At 32.5% G+C, this 20,771-nt stretch overlaps 1 protein-coding gene across 1 annotated transcript in view; it reads right to left on the bottom strand.

The window, feature by feature from the left end:
- Window positions 1–241: 241 nt before the first annotated feature.
- LOC145328064 (33 kDa inner dynein arm light chain, axonemal-like) overlaps window positions 242–20,771 on the bottom strand; it is a 33,354-nt gene continuing 12,824 nt past the window's right edge. Inside the window, exons 5-8 of the mRNA XM_080171620.1 lie at window positions 2,852–2,940; window positions 1,574–1,613; window positions 968–1,090; window positions 242–467 (exon numbers count right to left, since the gene is read on the bottom strand). Coding sequence (XP_080027746.1) covers window positions 309–467; window positions 968–1,090; window positions 1,574–1,613; window positions 2,852–2,940 — 411 coding nt within the window. The 3' untranslated portion in view covers window positions 242–308. The remainder of the gene's footprint in view (window positions 468–967; window positions 1,091–1,573; window positions 1,614–2,851; window positions 2,941–20,771) is intronic.

Below are 20,771 nucleotides of genomic sequence, written 5' to 3'. Positions count from 1 at the left end.
CATGAAAATCTGCTATAACATCCAAGTATTAATATATCCATTATTAGAAACTGTAGAACCTACGCACGTACATTATAATAACAATTTAACAAGAACTTTAATATTCAAATAAAAGGATTTATACATTAGAAATTCTAATTGATTAACAAAATACAATTTACAAATTACGGTGGTTTCCCATAATTTCCCTTACATCTTATTTATTTTAAAGGTGGGTTGGGGGGGGGGGGGGGGGTGTCACTTTTAGGAAAACAACCAAATTATAATTATAAAATGCAAAAGTTTTCTAAACACAGCAATTGATAAATTTATTTCTTCTGTGAGATGATTCCCTCCAGCTGAGCTTTCAACTGTTGGTTGGTTCTCTTCAAGAAATTAATTTCTTCCGCGTGTTTCTTCTCCTCTGCAATCTTTTGTTCTTGTGCCCTCTTCTCCACCATTTGACATGTAATCTTCAGGTCGCTTACCTACATATAAGAATGAAAATATGTCAGTAATTTCTTTTTGGTGGGGAGGGGGGGGGGGGGTAAACTCGTGCGCGAAGCCTAACTTTGCTTACCCCTTAAAAATCGGTATTACAAGAGCAAAATTTAAATTGACATCGGGGTTAATTAATAATTAATCACCCTAACAACAAATCAAGATTCAATTAAAGGTTTTTTCCAACTAATAATAAAACTTGGACTTTGGGTACCAGTATAGTTTACATTTCTGTGTCCCCTCCCTCCAAAGTTCTAGTTTGTTCTTCCTTTTTACTATTTGCATATCTCACCAGAGAGAGAGGGGACAATGGGCTGTCTATTACATTAGTCCCCAAAGTCTTATATTAACTTTCCTTCTTCGTTAACGTAACAACTTTGGTAACTTTAGTATATTTTGATTGGTTGGTTAATTAAGTTGAGTGTTTAAACGTTCCAACCACAAATTTTAATCTAGAGAAGGGGTATTTATGTGTATCATCATTTACCTCTTTTTCCAGAGCAGCTTTTTCTTCTTCTAGTTTAGCAATATAATTTTCCATGTCAGTTTTACCCTGTTCGGCTTGCAGTGCTTTTCTAATACCAAAGGCTATGCTGGACTCATACAGGGTCTAAATAATAAGGTTTTCAAATATTTAGATAGTTGGGCTTTGTTTCTAGCCTTTATGGACTAAAAATGGGGGGGGGGGGGGAGATTGAAAGGATGTATTTGCTTCCTAAACAAAATTAAAATCCTAGATCAAGACTCTCTAAACTAGAGTCTAGCAGTTATTCAAATATTTGATTTGTAATCCATTGCATGGAATGTAACACTGACCTAACCTAACTTCAATAAATCTTAACTGCATAACCTAACTCTTAAAATCTATAATTAAACATGAAAGGAGGGAGAAGGGTGGCTTTGAATATATTTCACATAATCGTCCTTTTTCTTCTCCTTTTTACCCTGACAGCGTGGGAAAGTGTCATGTGTGACGTCATAAAATAAAAAAGGAAAATATGAGATGTTGGAAAGGAAACACCCCAAAAAGAGATGGATAATAGATGTATTTTTATGACGTCTTTCATGACACTTTCCGCTGTCCCCTTGTTACCTGATAAGCATGGAGGGTCATCCTTAATTCATCTCGAACCCTAGGAATATTTTGAAATAGATTCATTATTCCCAACAAGTAGATTAAGATTATTAAACAGGGCTCGGAAGCCGCGTTAAAGCCTCAGTGAAATTGACATAAAAATGAGAAAGCCTAAAGTGACGTGTGTGACGTCAAAATAATACATCTAAAAAGGAAGAATGAGAGGAGAAGTGGGAAAGGAAACCCCCAAAAAAGAGATGGATTTTTATGACGTCACACATAATACTCTAGGCTTTTTTATAATTTTTAGCTGGATGTCCCAAACCTGTTTCTAAATAGTCAATCCATATTTTCGAAATATTTATTTTATTTTTAAAGTGGGTTTAAATGCGCGGCTGCCGAGCCTTTGTATTAAATCTTTAAAATTTTTAAAGCTGGAGCTAGTTTAAAGAATATGAGTGCCTTCGCGCCATTTTTTCCTTTTTTGTTTATTATGTTAGGTCAAGTTATGATTTATTAAATTGGGCACATGGTAATCAACAACTAACCTCTGAACCTAATTTTTTTGTATACAATTTCGAAACACAAAAATTTCTGAGGACTTTTTTGTCCGGTTGTCGAGTATGTATATGAGTAATCTAACATTTATATCATTTTCTGCTTGATGTTTTTGTTGTTTTCATTCTATTTTTTTTATTTTTTTTTTCATATCATTTGTTATTGGACAAATTTCTTTTTAACCAAAAGAATTTATCAATTCTGACTAAATAAAAGATTAAATTTACATGACTTTTTTCTTAGTTAAAAAATTATATAAAGAAAAAAAAAGAACTTTATTTTTGAAGAATTTTATTTTATTTTATTTCATAATTGTTTTTATCAAAGAAAAAACTATGTGTCATAAAAAATTATGTTTATATTTATTAAAAAACAGGTCTCGGCTTAACCTCAGTTGCAGACAAAGACGATAAATGTTGCAAGGCATACTAAAGTCTAAAATTATAGCCGCGGGACTTATCAAACCACCCTGTAAGCCAAAGCCTTGGCCACAGCAAGAAGTTTAAATCAACCAAGAACTTATCAGTCTTAAAGCTTGTTTCTATGTCTTATGGACATATTTAAATTTGCTTATTTAATCCTAATATATAAAGCAAAAAATTTTTTCTTCCTTAACCTATGATTTTGATAACTACTAAACCGATTAAGTTCTCCATAGGTCCAAGGATGTTTTGTTGTTGTTGCTATTTTGACTTTTTTTTAGTCTTGGGATGGTTTTAAGCTATAACGTAATGTTACCTTAGTAAAAGAAGACCTCTTTCTGTGCAGTTTATAGTTGACTGGCGAATTAATTCATCAAAACATTGAGCATATAATTCTCTTCGAGTCTAAAAAGATAGATAGATATGGTCATGCGTAGATTTTGCATACTTGTAGAAAATGTTTATAGACCCATTCAAGATCAATTCATAATAGTCCTTATAATAGCTACGCAAATTTATCAATTTTAAAATTTTTTATACAAATATATTTGGATATATAGACTATATAAGTTAAACTGGGAGGTAAGGAAGGGGACATTAGGCTTTAACAGTTTTAAATAACATTTTCTTATTTGTTGGTTTAACAACTTTGGAAACCTTTATTAAATTTTGATTGATTTATCAAGTTAATAGTTCAGTGCCCAAACTTTTCAACCACTTATTGTAATCTACAGAGGGGATAATTTTGTTTATGATTATTGGGGATATACATCAGTTTATTGGTCATTGTACATCTTGATTTATTTCCAATGAAAGTCTGATAAAATTATAAAAAAAGATAATTAGATATATGAGAACGTATGAGGTGATAGATTGAGTGATTTTTTTTTGATGCGCTCCTTTAAAGATTCCACATTGAATTCAATAATGTAATCATTCTTATATAAACATTTGAACCCCTCTTGACATAGATAATAAAAATAAGAATATTGACAATTATTTAAAAAAAACAGGATCTAGTTCGACAAAGATTTACAGAAAGGCAAATATATCCTATATGCTTCCTTCCTCTTCTATAATACAAAGTAGAATGATGTCTGTCTGTCCATCTGTCTGTCTGTCTGTCCGTCTAGGCTCTCAGTAACCACTGAACTGATTGGGCTCTACTCTTCAGGGAATATAACTATTGGTCCTGTAATGGTTTTAAGCTATTTTTTAAATCTAAAATACAAAAAAGGGGAGTCAGCTAACCCAACCCCCCACCCCCCAAAAAAAGAACCCCCCCCCCCTCCAATTTTTTTTACTTTTTCTTTATAAATCTAAAATACAAAAAATTAGGTTTATCAAACATCTTTTTTTTATTTTTGTCTGTAGCGAAGAGTCTCGTTAACCGCTAATTCAGAATTTTTTTTTCTTTACAATGAAGCTTCTTGTGAGTCCTGAAATGGTTTTGGGCTATTTTATTTTGATAAGCAATTCCAGGTATGGTTTTAGGCTATTTTATTTTGATAAACTAGTCCAGGTATGGTTTTTGGCTATTTTTGTGCCCTTAAATATCTTGAAATTACTCTTTGACTGCTGGCCAGCAATTGGATTTTAATGGATATATTACCCTAGTAATCTCAAAACGAGTAAGTAAGCAATTAACATTTTTTTTGGCTTACTTAAATGTGCCATTGTGCCATTTTTGTGGTAAATTACTGATAAGCCATAAAAATACTAATTGCTTACTTATATCAGCATTCAACAACAATTTGGTCTTACTTGTGAGTTAAAAGAGGGTGGAGTAAATAAATACTCAGTCATTTACAGTAAAAGTGGCTTATATAAGTTGAACTGAAGAAAAAGAAGGAGGAGTAATAATTAATCCCTTCCTTCCTGTAAGCAGTTTATGAAAAAAAGAGAAGATTTGGCTGATGTCAGCCAAATAAGCAACAAATGTGATTGATTGCTTGTAAGTAATTTATCAAAAAATTGCTTGATTTGGTATATAAGCCAAATAAGCATTTATTGTGATTGATTGCTTGTAAGTAATTTATCAAAAAATTGGATGATTTAGTATATAAGCCAAATAAGCAATAAATGTGATTGATTGCTTATAATTAATCTATCAAAAAATTGCATGATTTTGTATATAAGCCAAATAAGCATTTATTGTGATTGATTGCTTATAAGTAATCTATCAAAAAATTGCATGATTTGGTATATAAGCTAAATAAGCACTTATTGTGATTGATTGCTTGTAAGTAATTTATCAAAAAATTGCATGATTTGGTATATAAGCCAAATAAGCATTTATTGTGATTGATTGCTTATAAGTAATTTATCAAAAAATTGCATGATTTGGTATATAAGCCAAATAAGCATATATTGTGATTGATTGCTTGTAAGTCATTTATGAAAAAATTTCATGATTTGGTATATAAGCCAAATAAGCAAAAATTTTCATTGATTGCTTATAAGTAATTAATCAAAAAATTGCATGATTTGGTATATAAGCCAAATAAGCAATCATTTTCATTGATTGCTTGTAAATAATTTATTAAAAAATTGCATGATTTGGTATATAAGCCAAATAACCATTTATTGTTATTGATTGCTTATAAGTAATATGTGTTATGGAGTAATTTTCATCAAAAAAATCTTATGGTGTTTGTATTACAGGGTCATTCAAGAGAAATGATTTTTAAAAAAACTTTTGTATTACAGGGTCATTCAAGAGAAGTGATTTAAAAAAAAAACTTAATTATGCATAGAAAATAAAATTATTATGGAAAACCATTAAGGATTTATTGATTTAAAAGTTGTTAAAAAAATAAGCACAATTTTAAAATTCAAATTATGCGGCTTGTTTTAATAGTAGAAAAATATTATGCATATTGTTAGAATTGTCATAAGCTCTAGTTTTTTAATATATAAAAAAAATTCCTGTGCTACGTATAGTATAGGAGCTACGTGGTTAAATGTTCCAATTACAGAAAACTTCAACCTTTTTCTCACATTTTTCAACTTAGCTCATAAACTACAAATAGCACAAAAACGGTCCTTATATTTTCAAAAACTATGCTTACGGAAATTGCAAATTTACCTCTAGGTATAGTTTTAGGCTGTTTTTTTCTGGCAAATGCCCTTTTCCCCACGCCCTTTAAAAAAACCTGAGCATAAGCTTGTATTCAATCAGTCAATAGTTAAATAGAAATTGTAGAAGAAAATTCTCTTTTGTGGCAACCTCTTATGGGGCATTTTGTTCTATTTCTGTCCCTTGTGGGGCCAATTGCTTAACCCTGTAGGGCAATAACCTAACATAACCTATAAAATATACTGTGAAAATATGATGAAACACCTCTTAGGAGGCTTGCCATGAAAGGGACCCCGAAAATTCTTCTATGCTGGATGTTTCAGACATTAATGTAATTAACTAATTTACAATTGAATAGTCATTGGTATGACAGCAATTGGATCTTGGATAAAGTAGCCTCAGATAAAGTAGCCTCCGGACAAAGTAGCCTCGGACAAAGCAGCCTCGGACAAAGTAGCATCCTAAGGAAAGTAAGAGTTAAAACTGTAGGTGGCTTGGTGTTGCTTTGGGTTCTAGATCTCTCCAAACACCTTAAAACATACTCTGCTTATGTGTTTGGTGTAAAGCATCCATTCACCAATCAGTCAACCAAACCAACCCTTTGATTGCACAACCTTTGTAATAAGTTGCCCCTGTTTTGGACCCAGGCATTCCCCCTACTCTAACTATTATTGTTGCGCACCTGACTTAGTAGCAGTAGGAATCATTATAACGTCTTTAGTTATGACACGGGGCTTAGGCAGAGATATAATATAGCTTTCACCTCCCTGACGGCGAGCGAGTGCACTACATGTACCCAAAGTTTTTAAGCTAACCATTGAGCGAGGATGGTAATGAAACTTTGGGTACCTGTGTAAATACAGTCAAATGTACACTCCCACCTTGGGTATAAATGTAATTTACAGATCAATGTTCCATGGGCATGGTTGGTCTACAAATTGAAATAGAATGTTAAGGTTTTTATTTAATCTAAATTTTTGCATATTTTAATATACCAAATAATGTTATTTTTTGATAAATTACTTATAAGCAACCAATGAAAATATTTGCTTATTTGGCTTATATACCAAATCATGCAATTTTTTGATCAATTACTTATAAGCAATCAATCACAACATTTGCTTATTTGGCTTATATACCAAATCATGCTATTTTTTTTATAAATTACTTATAAGCAATCAATGAAAATTTTTGCTTATTTGGCCTATATACCAAATCATGCTATTTTTTGATCTATTACTTATAAGCAATCAATCACAATATTTGCTTATTTGGCTTATATACCAAATCATGCTGTTTTTTTATAAATTACTTATAAGCAATCAATGAAAATTTTTGCTTATTTGGCTTATATACCAAATCATGCTATTTTTTGATCAATTACTTATAAGCAACCAATGAAAATATTTGCTTATTTGGCTTATATACTAAATCATCCAATTTTTTGATAAATTACTTACAAGCAATCAATCACAACATTTGCTTATTTGGCTTATATACCAAATCATGCAATTTTTCTTATAAATTACTTATAAGTAATCAATGAAAATTATTGCTTATTTGGCTTATATACCAGATCATGCAATTTTTTGATAGATTACTTACAATCAATCAATCACATTTATTGCTTATTTGGCTTACCCTAGAGGCCACTAGATAAATTTGAAGTCAGAAAAAAGGGTAAATTGACCTTCCCCTAATTAGTTTTAAGAGAAAAAAGTAAGAAAATTAGGGAGGGGGAATATGATTTTTCTAGGAACTATTTATATTTTGAGGAGTGTGGTACCCTTATAAAATAGTAATAAACCTACCTAGGACCAATGAGAATATACAATTAAAGATTCATACAGGAAAACAATATTTGTTCAGCTTTTGGCAAAGTTTTTCACTGCAGACAGACATAGATACATACAGGGACACAGGCAGACATCCTGTTACTTTTATATAAGGATTGAGAAAAACATTTAAAATTAATTGTTTTCATTTAAATTAGAGAAATTATCTTATTATTCTTTAAAATGGAAAAAAATAGTTTTCAACTTTAAATTTCATATACCTAGCTTAATTAATTAGATTCAAAGGTCTGTAGATTTAATTAACATTGGGATATTGGAGATGGAGGATGGAATATTAATTATCCTTGCCAAACCATTTCATTTTTATGTAAAAATGTATAATAATCAATCAGCCATTGTCCTATCCCTCCAAGAATAAGCTTAACGTTAGCCTATATTATATGTTACTACACATACTTAAAACTTATGTTGTTGTCGTGTTATAAAAAGCATTCTCTTAACCTATTAGTGCCGAGCGCCACTTTTATGGGCCGATCGAGCTGAAAATCTCAGGGAAGCTTTATAATGGTCAAAACGGAATTCCAATTTTTTTGTTTTGCTCTAGTGGCGTGCACAGGAAAGTTGCAAAAAAACCCGTTTTGGCATGGCCATAAATGCACAACGGGTATTTTGACCCGTTTTTGGTGGTTTTTGCCAGCATTAAAACCCGTTTTTTCCTAAATACCCGGTTATTTCAACAAAAAAATGAAAAATGTAATTTTTGAACGCCCAAAGTGAGATGAACACTTTTTAGAACTTTGATACCATCCATAATTGAAAACTACACAACCTCATGTAATCTAAAGAGCTACAAGTAATATACGAAACGATTTATATCCAATGTTTCGGCTATAGGTGCCGCCGTTTTTGGTTAAAAAAAACGTTTGTCGAAGTTTTAAAACACACACACTACAAAAAAAGAACATATAAAATTTGGGTGTTACATATCAGAAAAAGAGCATAAAAAATATTGGAGGACACATATAGAGATTACTAGGGTATACTGATTAGGGTGGCTCAAGAATAATAGATCATAAACAAATATTTAATGGTTGAAAAGTTAAAACCGGGTAATAAACCAAAACCGAGCAGGGTTTTAAAACTGTCGGGTATTTATGGCCATGCTGAACCGGGTCATAATAGGGCGTAAAAAAAAGATAGAAAAATCATATAAAAAAATAATAATTTGAATAAATTTGTCAATAAACTTTAGATTTCACGAAAAAAATCAGCGACTTTACTATAAAAACAAAAAAGTTAGAAGGGGTATTTTGAATTCACCTAAATTTTCATGATTGTTGAGCTATACCGGCGATGCTGTGAGTATTGGTGCAAAAAATATGACGTAACAAAAAAAATTAGCCAATGAGAGGCCGTTATTGACCAATGGTAAAATTTATAGTGGCCTCTCATTGGCTATTTTTTTTTGTTATGTCATATTTTTTGCACCAATACTCAGAGCATCTATACCGGCAAACGGAAGTAAGCAAAACTGCCTGCTCCAGGGGGAAATGAAAGCCAGGGTAGTAGAGGGGGGATTCATACTGAGAATGATGCAATTTTGAAGCTGGAAACCGTTTTTTTACATTTTCTGGAACCAGGTTTTAATACCCGGTTCGTCACTAATGGGTTAAGCAAGGATAACAAATAAAATTATGAAACAAATCAGGGATCTAAAGAGATAAGACAATAGTCAATAAATTGATGCACATCCCTAAATATGACATGCGAAATTACCCCTTCTGTAGATTAATATTAAGGGTTGAAACGTTTATAAACTCAACTTAATAAACCAATCAAAATACAGTAAAACTCCCCAAAGCCAACGAATAAGAAAACGTTATTGTAAAACTTTGGGGACTATTGAAATAAACAGCCAATTGTCTCCGCTCTCCCTCTGGAAAAAAAATACTAACCAAGAAAGTATGAAAAGCAAAGCTACTCTATGATTCACTTTTCTGTCTCTCATCATTCAGTCTGTAATTTATTTGATTTTCCAGTATGGCTTCAAAATCAATTAATATCTGCCGGATTAGAACTGTTTCCCAACCATACTGCAAAATCATGTATCGTATCAAAATATAGACATTTTCTATGAAGAGTAAAATTAAAATCCTAATATTCATACCAGTTTTCATTGGACCAAGCCTTCGGCCCTTCAGGACTAACAAAACCGGAACTAATCTTATAATTTATTGGTTGACTATCCGCAAAAAGCTAATTATAGAATGCTGCGATAATAACTAATCTTGGCTGCTAGGGTGTGAAATAAAATATTTTTCAATAATTGGTCCTAAAAATGATTTTTTATTTTGCTCAGGGATAAGATAGTGTACAATATTAAATAAGTAAAAAAAAAAAATTATATTCTTCATTGCAAAAATTTTGAAAATCAGACCATAAACACCAAAGATATTAGGAACTATATAAAAAATAGAAATAGCCAAAAACCTGCAAAAAAGGAGTCTGACTAAGAAAATCACGTTCCCCCACTTTGTCTCTAACAGACGGACGGACGGACGGACGGACAGACGGACAGACGGAAGGACTGGCGGACATTATGAATTATAGAGTAGCTTTGCTACTAAGAAAATCATGTTTCCCCCACTCTGTCTCTAATAGACGGACGGACGGACAGACAGACGGACGGACTGACGGACATTACAAATTATAGAGTAGCTTTGGTACTAAAAACTGTTACTTTTGATTATATTAATTGGTTGAAAAGTTTGGACACCCAATCCAGATATGCGGACCCACGTTTATACTAAAGAGTTTTGCCATATGTTTTAAATGGATATAAAGACTTTCTGATAACGATAATAGAAATGCTTTGCTTCCCAAGTTTTATTTATGTTAAAGGAATCTTTACCCAAAGTTTGAAATCTATAACATGATAACATTTATAAATTAACAGAAGTTATAGAGAAACTATGCAAGGGATTGGACCATGGAAAATTTATTTTGGGTATAGTCCCTTTCATGACAACGCCTCTTAAGGGGCAATTCGTCATATTTTCACAGTAGCTTTTGAGAGGTTAAGTAAGATTAGGTGATTGCCCCGCCGGGTTAGGTAATTGGCCCCGCCGGGTTAGAGCCCCCGCAGGGTCTAGAAATAGGAGAAAAGCTACTGTTAAAATATGACGAAACGCCCCTTAAGAGGCGTTGCTACAAATGAGACTATACCCAAAAATTTTCTCTGATATTATACTGTCTTTTTCTTGTCTGTCTCATAATATTTTTCTATGAGAGAAAATCACGTTTCCCCCATGGCGTTACGGACGGACTGGTGGACAGACAAAGTGAATTCTAGAGTAGCTTCACTACTAAAAAGTCATTTTGTGCTGTAAAAATAATTAGGTTTTGATTTGAAAATGTTATACATTTGGGCGGAAGAATGAAAAACTATTAACTATCTTTTTATTCTTATACAAAAGTAACAGAATGTCTGTATGTAAAAAAACAATCTTGCAGGTGAACTGAAGTTTGCTTTACAGGGAAGCTTTTTTATTGCAAATGTTTTTATCTGTTTTGCAAAAGGTTAACTCCACTCTCCCAAGTAAAGTAACATTAGAATGCGGGAATAAGTGTTTAATTGTGAGTGTGTGCGTGCTTGTGTGTGTGTGTGTATGTGGTGTAAGCGCGAGGGTCAGCACTAGGATGACCCGAAGACGAGTCAGTACATTCATGGTAAGCGAGAGAGAAACATGTTATTGTTATGTATATGTGATTGTGCAATGTACTTTTTATTTATAGTAAAAGTGTTTTGATAAATCAAGAAACATTCTCAAGTGAATTCTCTTTCCTTTTAACTATACATTATCAACAATTTCAACTATTCAATAATACTTTAAAGAATATTTGAATTGTAGAAAATCGTAAAGTTAAATTAAAACTACGCATCAAATTAAACCAAGTCAAGCTATCTTGAAAGGAAACTATGCATGGATAATGGGAGTTCTATTAATTGAAAGGTTAGACTCTGTTTTATTAAGTATCAATGATCATATATTACTGAAATAAAGTAAATGTTTTAAATCCGGCAAAATACCCAAATTTAGTTTTAATCTGGCCATTACAACATAACATTATTTGCTTTAAATTTGCCGCCGAAAACGGGGTAACCTTTTCGACCCCTTAAAGTGGTCCTGGGAGTCATTCTACGGACTTGACCAAGAAATACTTTTTTCTAGAACTCCTCAAGCCCAACAAAAGTGGTTATCATTAGCAACCACGTAGAACGCACCATTACTTCGGTAGCGGCATATACATATAAGGATTGATTTTTAGTTTTCAGCAAAGGACAAGATGTTGTATGAAAATCAAGAGATTAATATATGTATTTTTTGGACCTTATTTGTGCATTACTTTATTTTAGTAATATATGATATACAGTACATATAGTCCATCAGTGCGTCTGTTATATATGGGTTTTTAAAAACTATTTTGACACAAACCTTTTTACATTTTTATTAGCTAAGCATTTTGTTATTTACATTTACTATATATAAGAAACAAATATAAGAAATGTTTGGATAACGAACTTGCATAATACTATAAATAGGTTAATGTTTGGTACTTAAAACTTTTGATGCACATGTACGAGCAAAAAAGAAGGGAGGTGTCATTGGACTATAAATTACACTGGTACCCAAAGTTTTATGTTGGTTATTTCTCGCACCGTATTATAAACGGCTTTCCACAGATATAGAATGTACAATTATAAGATTTAAACTATTTTTTTAGCCCCGAGCCGGCTAAAAAACTGGTTTTAATCTTATGATTGTACATTCTATATCCGTAGAAAGCTGGATATAATTCAGTGCTAGACATAGTTTTTTTTTCATATGGATGAGTATATGTGGTGGTACTTTCCCCAAAAATAGTTATTAACCTTCCCAGGACCTATGAGAAGCTACCCTGTAAAAAAGAACCCAATCGGTTCAGTGGTTAGCGAGATCCTTCATTACAAATAGACAGACAGGCAGACATTGTTCTACTTTGTATTATATATTTTTAGCGGCTCTGCCCCTAGAGGCCTCTTGGGGCATTTGAGGAGGGGGGAGTTGAATCTCAAAACATATTTTTTAATTTAGATTCTTTTTAAAAGTAAAAAAAAAATTATTAGAGTGGGGGGGGGGTCCCGCCATCCGACCCCATTTTTTAATTTAGTTTTTTTTAAAATAATTTTCTTTTTTTTAGGGCGGGTAATTTTTTCCTAGGGGCGATTTATTTTAGGAGGGTTGTGTTATAAACTTTCCCGAGACCTATGAGAAGCTACCCTGTAAAGGAGAACCCGATCGGTTCAGCGGTTAGTGAGATCCTTCGGTACAGACACACAGACAAACACACATCCTGTTACTTTATTGTAAGGATATGATTATATAAAAAAAATAATTATTTATCGCATCATAATATTCAGCTTTCTACAGATATTAAATCTAAAAACATTTAAGATTAAAACCAGTTTTGTAAGCTCTGATTGGTCGTAGGCCCTGGCTAACAAAACTTATTTTAATTTTAGGATAATTTTATTTTATTACTCGTGGAGAACAGTTTGTAATACTTTGCTATACATTATTTTTCAGTATGGATTAGAACCGGTTCTAATCCAGGGGATTATAATCGAAACGCGGGAATAACAATTTTATAATTGTACATTTTTATATCCGCAGAAAACTGTTTATTATAGGATGCGATAAATAACTATTCCATTAAGTAGGGATCTAAAGGGATAAGACAATGGCCAATTAATTAATAGACATTCCCAATTTTCATACACAAAAATACCCCTTCTATAGAATACGATCAGTGGGTGAAACGTTTGGACACTCAACTTAATTAACCAACCAATCAAAATACCCCTGTCTTTTACCATTAGTGGTTGAAACGTTTGGACACTATACTAATAAATTTATTAATCAAAATTTAAAATCAAGTTGTTGAGCCAACGAATAAGAAAACGTTATTGTAAAACCTTGGGGACTAGTGTAATATACAGGTCATTGTCCCTTCTCTCTCTGTTCAGTATGGCTGTGAATTTAATTAATTTCCGCGATATAAAAAATAAAAACCATTTCTGAGAAACTCTTAAAATTATGTATAATGTCGTTTTATAGATAACTTTCCACCAATAATAAATTTTTTTTACCAGAACCAACAATTCTTGAATTAATCTTGTAATAAAAGTTTTTTTATCCCTGGAAAGTGCCTTTAAAACGATGTGATAGATAATACTTCACCAGGGAGGTAGGGGTCATTGGGCTGTTAATTACACAGATAACCAAAGTTTTATAACCACATTACCTTATTTGTTGCTTAGAAACAATAACGTTGTGTATGTATCTTATTAATGTCAATTGTCTTAATATAAAAAGCCTCGCCAAATTAACGTTCAGACTTTCTGATAACGATTACAGGGCGCTACTGTCCTTCTCATGTTATTATAGAAATAATTTATTTAATTTTTCGTCCATTGTTCCCTCCCTGTAGACAACTTTTACTCTACCCAGGGAGGTAGGGAACACTGAACTGCAAATTACCTTCTTAGCTGGCCAAAAACCTCTAGGTACTTTAATTTAGGTTTATCGCCACCAGGGATCTAAAGGGATAAGACAATAGCCGATAGATTCATTTACATTTCTAAAAATACCCCATCTGTAAGTCCCCAAAGTTGTTAAGCAATCAAAAATTAAAACGTTATTATAAAACTTCGGGAATTAGAGAATGAGGGGACTGTTTATTACACTAGTCCCCAAAGTTTTAAGATAACGTTTTCTTATTCGCTGGCTTAATAACTTTGGGGACTTTTATTAGATTTTGAATGGTTAGGTTATTAAGTATAGCTGTGTTTAAACCAACCAATCAAAATTCAGTAAAAGTCCCCAAAGTTGTTAAACCAACAAATAAGAAAACGTTATTATAAAACTTTGGGAACTAGCAAAGAGATAGGTACAATATTTATTACACTAGTCTCCAAAGTTTTACGATAAAGTTTTCTTATTCGCTGGCTCAACAACTTTGGGGACTTTTATTAGATTTGAAAAGTCCCCAAAGTTAATAAGGGTGGACAATGGGCTGTTTATTACACTAGTCCCCAAAGTTTTACATTTTCTTATTGTTAGCTTAATAAATTTGGGGACTTTTATTGGATTTTTAATTGTTAGGTTATTACGTATAGTAGTGGTTAAACCAACCAATCAAAATTCAGCCAACAAATAAGAAAACGTTATTATAAGACTTTGGGAACTAGCAAAGAGAGAGGAACAATGGGCTGTTTATTACACTAGTCCCCAAAGTTTTACTATAACGTTTTCTTATTCGCTGGCTTAACAACTTTGGGGACTTTTATTAAATTTTGAATGGTTAGGTTATTAAGTATAGAAGTGTTTAAACCAACCAATCAAAATTCAGTAAAAGTCCCCAAAGTTGTTAAACCAACAAATAAGAAAACGTTATTATAAAACTTTGGGAACTAGCAAATAGAGAGGTACAATGTTTATTACACTAGTCCCCAAAGTTTTACGATAACGTTTTCTTATTCGCTGGCTTAACAACTTTGGGGACTTTTATTAGATTTTAAAAGTCCCCAAAGTTGTTAAGTTAACGAATAAGAAAACAATATTTTAAGACTTTGGTAATGTAGAATCCATGAAAGTAATGCTAAAAAATACTGGTGTTTTTCTCAGAGTATATTGTTGATCTCTGAAACAATAATTTATGTAATAGTTATTTATCAAAACATATTAAATTTCAGATTTCCGCATATAGAGAAATGTTATTGGAACTAAATATATAACATTAAATAATCGGGTTTTTTTTCTCGTGGTCAACTGTTTATGAATTCAGGGATCTAAAGGTATAAGACAATGAATGATAAATTAATATATATCTTCAAGGATGTTAAACTACCCCTCAGAAATTGTAATTTTATTGAATGAAACGTTTGCACATTGCAAGTAAATTAATTAACCAATCCAAATTTAATAAAATTATAAATTTTAACACTATCCAATCACGATCATAAGAGAACAGGCGATGGATAATAATATTTTTTTATACATCCAAAGTCAATTATTAAAATTATTGGTTCAAATTACCCAAAGTTTTTGAGTCATCAAACACAACATTGTGGAGCAGTGTAATTTACAGCCAAAGGTCCCCTCCCCTGATAATTTCTTTCTGTGTTACAATTTAGGAGGGAAGGCACATTGGACTGGAAATTATACTTGTCCCAAAAACTAATCTGTTGTTTGTTGACTTGTATGGTTTTTTGGGGTTGGAAAACTAATTAGTTTGATGGTAAACATAATTACCCATTCTGTAGATTACAATTAGGGTTGGAAACGTTTGAACACTAAAGATAATAATGATAGATTATTGAATTTTGATTAGTTAAGTTTTCAAACTTGTTTGTAAAAAGGGAATTTTCATCAAAATATCGTCCATTGTCTTAGTCTTTAAGATTCCTAGTTAAAACGAAAATTTAGTTTAAAGTAAAAACAAGAAATATAAATCCATATAACTGCAATGCTCTAAAACAAAATATTGGCGCTTTCACTCGAAGTACCTTGATGAGCACTGAAACCTTCAATTTTGGGTCAGGTTAGGATAGGTTGTATAAGGAGAAGGGGGGTGGCATTTTTCTTGAAACGTTTTTAATTTGAGGCACATCTTTGAGCAAATAAAATGAAGTTTTCAACGCATTATTCTAAAATTATTTTTACTCTTACAATTATACATTTTAAAATCCACGGAAAGCTGTTTAGTGTATATAATATGATGCTATAAATAACTATTTTAGTGTGGCTTGATTTGATAGGTTTTGAGTCAAAATGAAAAAAAAATATTATATTGTAGAAAAACAGAAATTTACTTGCGCGATAACTGTTTACAATATGCACAATTACAATTATAAAACGGGACCACTTTTTTAGATTAAAATAATTGGTGTAAAAGTTTGAACACTGCCTTTTTGTAGACACACCATACCCAGGGAAGTAGGGATCATTGAGCAGTAAATTACATTTTTACCCAAGGAGGTAGGGTACATTGGACTATATTTTCAAAGGTACCCAAAGTTTTATTACCATCCTCGCCTATATTTAGCATAAAAACTTTGGGTACTTTTATTTAATTTTGATTGGTTGGTTCCAGACAAGTATTGCCCAATCAATGATTTTAATCTACAATAGGGGTTATTTTATTTTCAGTATGGCTTTGAAACCTATTTATATCCGCAGGATTAGAACCGGTTCAAAGCCATACTGGACAATTTTATATGAATATTAAAATGAAAAAAAACATAACATCAATACAAGATTTGTAAGCCCAGGACTTCGGCCCCTCGGGGTTAACAAAACCGTAATTAATCTTTTAAATTTACTATCCGCGGAATGCTGTCTATGATACGATGCAATAAATAACTATTATCATCATTGGGGATGTATTTCAATTAAACATTCATTGTCTTATCCCAATTAAAATTGTAACTTTCACTCAGGATACCTTGTTGAGCACTAAATCCTAAAACCTTTGAAATTTAAAGGATAACTGTATCATGCCTAAATTAACGAAAAGGTATTGACAGACATACAGACGTAAACAGATGGACAGACAGACAAACTGACGGACAGACAGACGGACATACACTTTTAAGAATATTTTGAGTGTTAATTAAAATTATGCATTAAATTAAATTAAAATAGGCACGTCAGAATTTTTCTATCAATTTCAAAATTTGTATGGTTATTCTTTTGGTAGATAGGTAGACTTCAGAAATCGTAGGAACTCTATAATTGTTACCTGAATGTCTGTACGTCCATTCTAAACAGCTAATTTTTGTGTTATATAATTTTTTGATTGATCTGATTTTTGAAATACTGATTCTTAGGACAACAAAGTATAATTTTGTAAGCGTAGCATCTATAAAAATGAAAGTATGTCCTTATACATTATTCTGCATCTAAGCAGTTTTTCAACAAATTTACTCAAAATTTTAATCTTTTAAACATTTATATTCTGATTATTTAGTTCTGACACTCTAAAAGTGTTAATGTTCATTTATCACACCTTTTCAGAGCTTTGCTTTTATGGATGTTGTCATCCTTGTTTACCTATTTTGACCCCACCCTTTTAAATTTTTTTATGAGCAAATCATTTTGTTATTTAAATTTCCTTGTTTTAAATTAGTAAATGGGTTAATGTTTGGCTTTATTTCTTAAAACGTTTTTAACCCTTAACAGTCGGGCCCCTTGCCGCACCTTAATCAGTCGGGGAGGGGGGGGGGGGCGTTCAACGCCCCCCCATATTATCTCAGTTCCTATTAGAGCTAGAGGGCTAATTTGTACAAGTCCCCTGTGTTATGATGAATTTCCGACCTTAAGTAAGTCAAAGTCAATTTTCGCTTCCTTCACCCTTTTATTTAACAACCTTTGTTTTTAGGTCCTTTTTTACTTAAAAATTTCAAACGGCTGTAATTTTCTTATTTTTGAAGCTAGAAGAACAATTTTTTTGCAGAAAATGTTTATCTTTATGTAAATTTTATATTTGAAATGTCAAAATATAAATTTCAGCGGCCGCAGCTGTACTTGGCAGCTGCCAGCCGCCGCAGTCGGCGGTCGGCCGGAAAACGGCGGTGGATCTTTATGAAATTTTAACACGTTATTTAGACATGTAAGAAAAGCTTAAGTTTAAAATTTGAAGTCTCTAAGTCAAAAATTGAGGCCACAGGAGCCTTTTAAAGATTTCTGGAGACCTTGAGGATCAGGACCTGCAGGATCATACCTGGAACCTGAAATTGACTTGAACACCTGTATTTCATATAAGGATGTACTACTAGAGGATATTTTAGTATTTTGGCAAGATAAAATACTTTGTTTAAGTCGAAAAAATATTTTTGCTCTTTACCTGGATGACCCTGCCAGGTTTGCTGGCATCCTGTGCCCGCCAGGATGGAAATATTCAAAAATTCCAACTCTCAGTTATGTGTCATACCCAAACTTAAAAAGTCACGCAGTTTGGGCTCTTTATCTTTCACACACAGAAAATGAGATAGAAAAAACCGGATGGGGGGGCGTTCAACGCCCCCCCCCCCCCGACCGTTAAGGGTTAAGATGCATTTGTTTGAGCATACAAGGAGGGAGGTTTGTGACATTAATAGTTTGAGTATGAGGAATGTCTTGGTTTAAAACAGGTGCAACTCATTACCATGCCTCTAGGACCTCTAGACAAAATTCGTGCAATTAAAGATTTGGCTATCTATTTGGTGTTACCTTACTTAATACCCTTGGGCGATTGAGCGCGTTACATTGCAATTTAGACACAGAGTAGGTTCAAGGTGGGGTGGAGAGGACTTTTACCCAAAGCGTCACCGAGCCCCTAGAGGTAATACTGGTATAAGGACAAGTATGTTCATAAGAAGAACAGCATTATTTTACTATACTGAATTTAACATGGACAAGTATAAATATAAGTAGAGCAGCAATATTATACAATAGTGATGTTTAAGTAATGTTGAAGTATATTCATATATAGCGCGGCAAAATTATATTATGCTGTCCCTAGTAATCTCTCCTCGTGGAGTAAGCAAGAAAAAAAGTAAATTGCTTACTTAATTGTGCCATTTTTGTGGTAAATTACTGATTTTAACAAGTGCATTTATATCCACAAGTTTGTCAGCAACATTATGATAACATTATGATAATCTAAATTTAACCCCTACAGATCGGGCCCCAATTCCCACCTTAATAGATTGGGGGGGGGGGGGAGGGGTTCATATTGACCCTCCCCCTCTATCTCGGCACCTGTTACAGTTAGAGACATAAAAATTTTTTCAGGTGGTTCATGTGTATTTTTAGAGAAAATTACTTTTTCTAGTCATAGTGGTCAGACCGCTCCTTAGCCGCTTTTTAGCGGCCAGCCGCTAAATATTAAAACAGCTGTAGGGCAGCCAATTTTGCAGCTCGGATGACCAAATTTTAGGACGAACTTTTAATTTTTGATAACAAAAAAAAACTTTTTATGATCATTGCCGAAAAACGGCAAATAACGGAAACCGCCATTTTCGGCGGTAAAACGGCAATTGGCGACGCCAATTAATATTTTTATATGTTTATTTTTGCTCAAGGATTTACCAGAAAAATTTATAGGTCTCTAGTTGTAATATAAGCCACGATATTCATTATATATGTCTGTAGTAAAAGCCGGACAAAAAATGGTCATAAAGTCGGTCAGGGAGCGGTCATAACACCACTTTTCTCAGAAGGTCATTGATATCTAAGTATTCACCAAAAACTTTTAGGTTTTCCTTATACACAAAAGTCATAATGTAGAAATTAAGATTTATTTAAATTTTTTTCTAAATTTGGTGCCACCTAACCGACTTTGACCGGATGCCACGACCGACACAGACCAGATATCCTTATAAGATCAACTCTTGCCGACGTATAATTACAAAACTTAAATAGTCATGAAGTCACAACTCTCTATCTTACCTACAAAAAAAATGACATTGAAATAACTAGAGGGGGGGGGTCAATATGACTCCCCCCCCCAATCTGTAAGTAACGAAACATTATTCCTTCTAATGTTAACAAGGACAGTTATATACATATGTAAAACAACAACATTATACTATACTAATTTACCAAGGATAAGTATATCCATAAGTAGGGCAGCAACATTAAACTTTTTAACAAAGTATCCTCATTCCTCTCCCCCTCTGTTTTTTAAAAACTTTCTGAATATAATTGGTTCTTACACAAATAATTTATATTTCAGTACCAAATTTTGCCCTGGATTGTTGGGCTTGTTTTAATAGCTTGTAAGCTCATTTATTTGATTGGATCCACCTGTAAAACTGTAAAAATTGAATTTTGGGACTTTTCTTCTAGGGGCTAGTGGAACAAAAGATCCCCGAAAACACTAAAAATGTAAGTTCTGAGCTTATTTTTAAAGATATCAATCTGATTTTTTAAAGAAAACTTTTTTAACATAACTTTACTAATTAACCATTACAGATTTCATTTCGGGACTTCCTTTCTAGAGGCTAGTGGAGCAAAAGACCCCCTCTAAAACTATAAATATGAGTTCTGAGCTTATTTTTAGTAGCAAAGCTATTCTATAATTAGTAGTGAAGCTACTCTATTATATGAAATGTCTATCTGTCTGTCCGTCCATCTGTCCATCTGTCAGAGACAGAAAGGGTAAAACATGATTTTTTCAACTCCTATAAAAGATACAGATCTGAAATTTTTAGGGATAATTATGGTAATAATCTTCATATTTTCACCAAGTATCATTAAGTTTTGCCAATTGTTTGG

The sequence above is a fragment of the Acartia tonsa genome, chromosome 9 (genome assembly GCF_053477335.1).
Source record: "Acartia tonsa isolate MP-2025a chromosome 9, ASM5347733v1, whole genome shotgun sequence".
Classification (NCBI taxonomy): domain Eukaryota; kingdom Metazoa; phylum Arthropoda; class Copepoda; order Calanoida; family Acartiidae; genus Acartia; species Acartia tonsa.
This window is presented reverse-complemented; position numbering and strand designations above follow the sequence as displayed.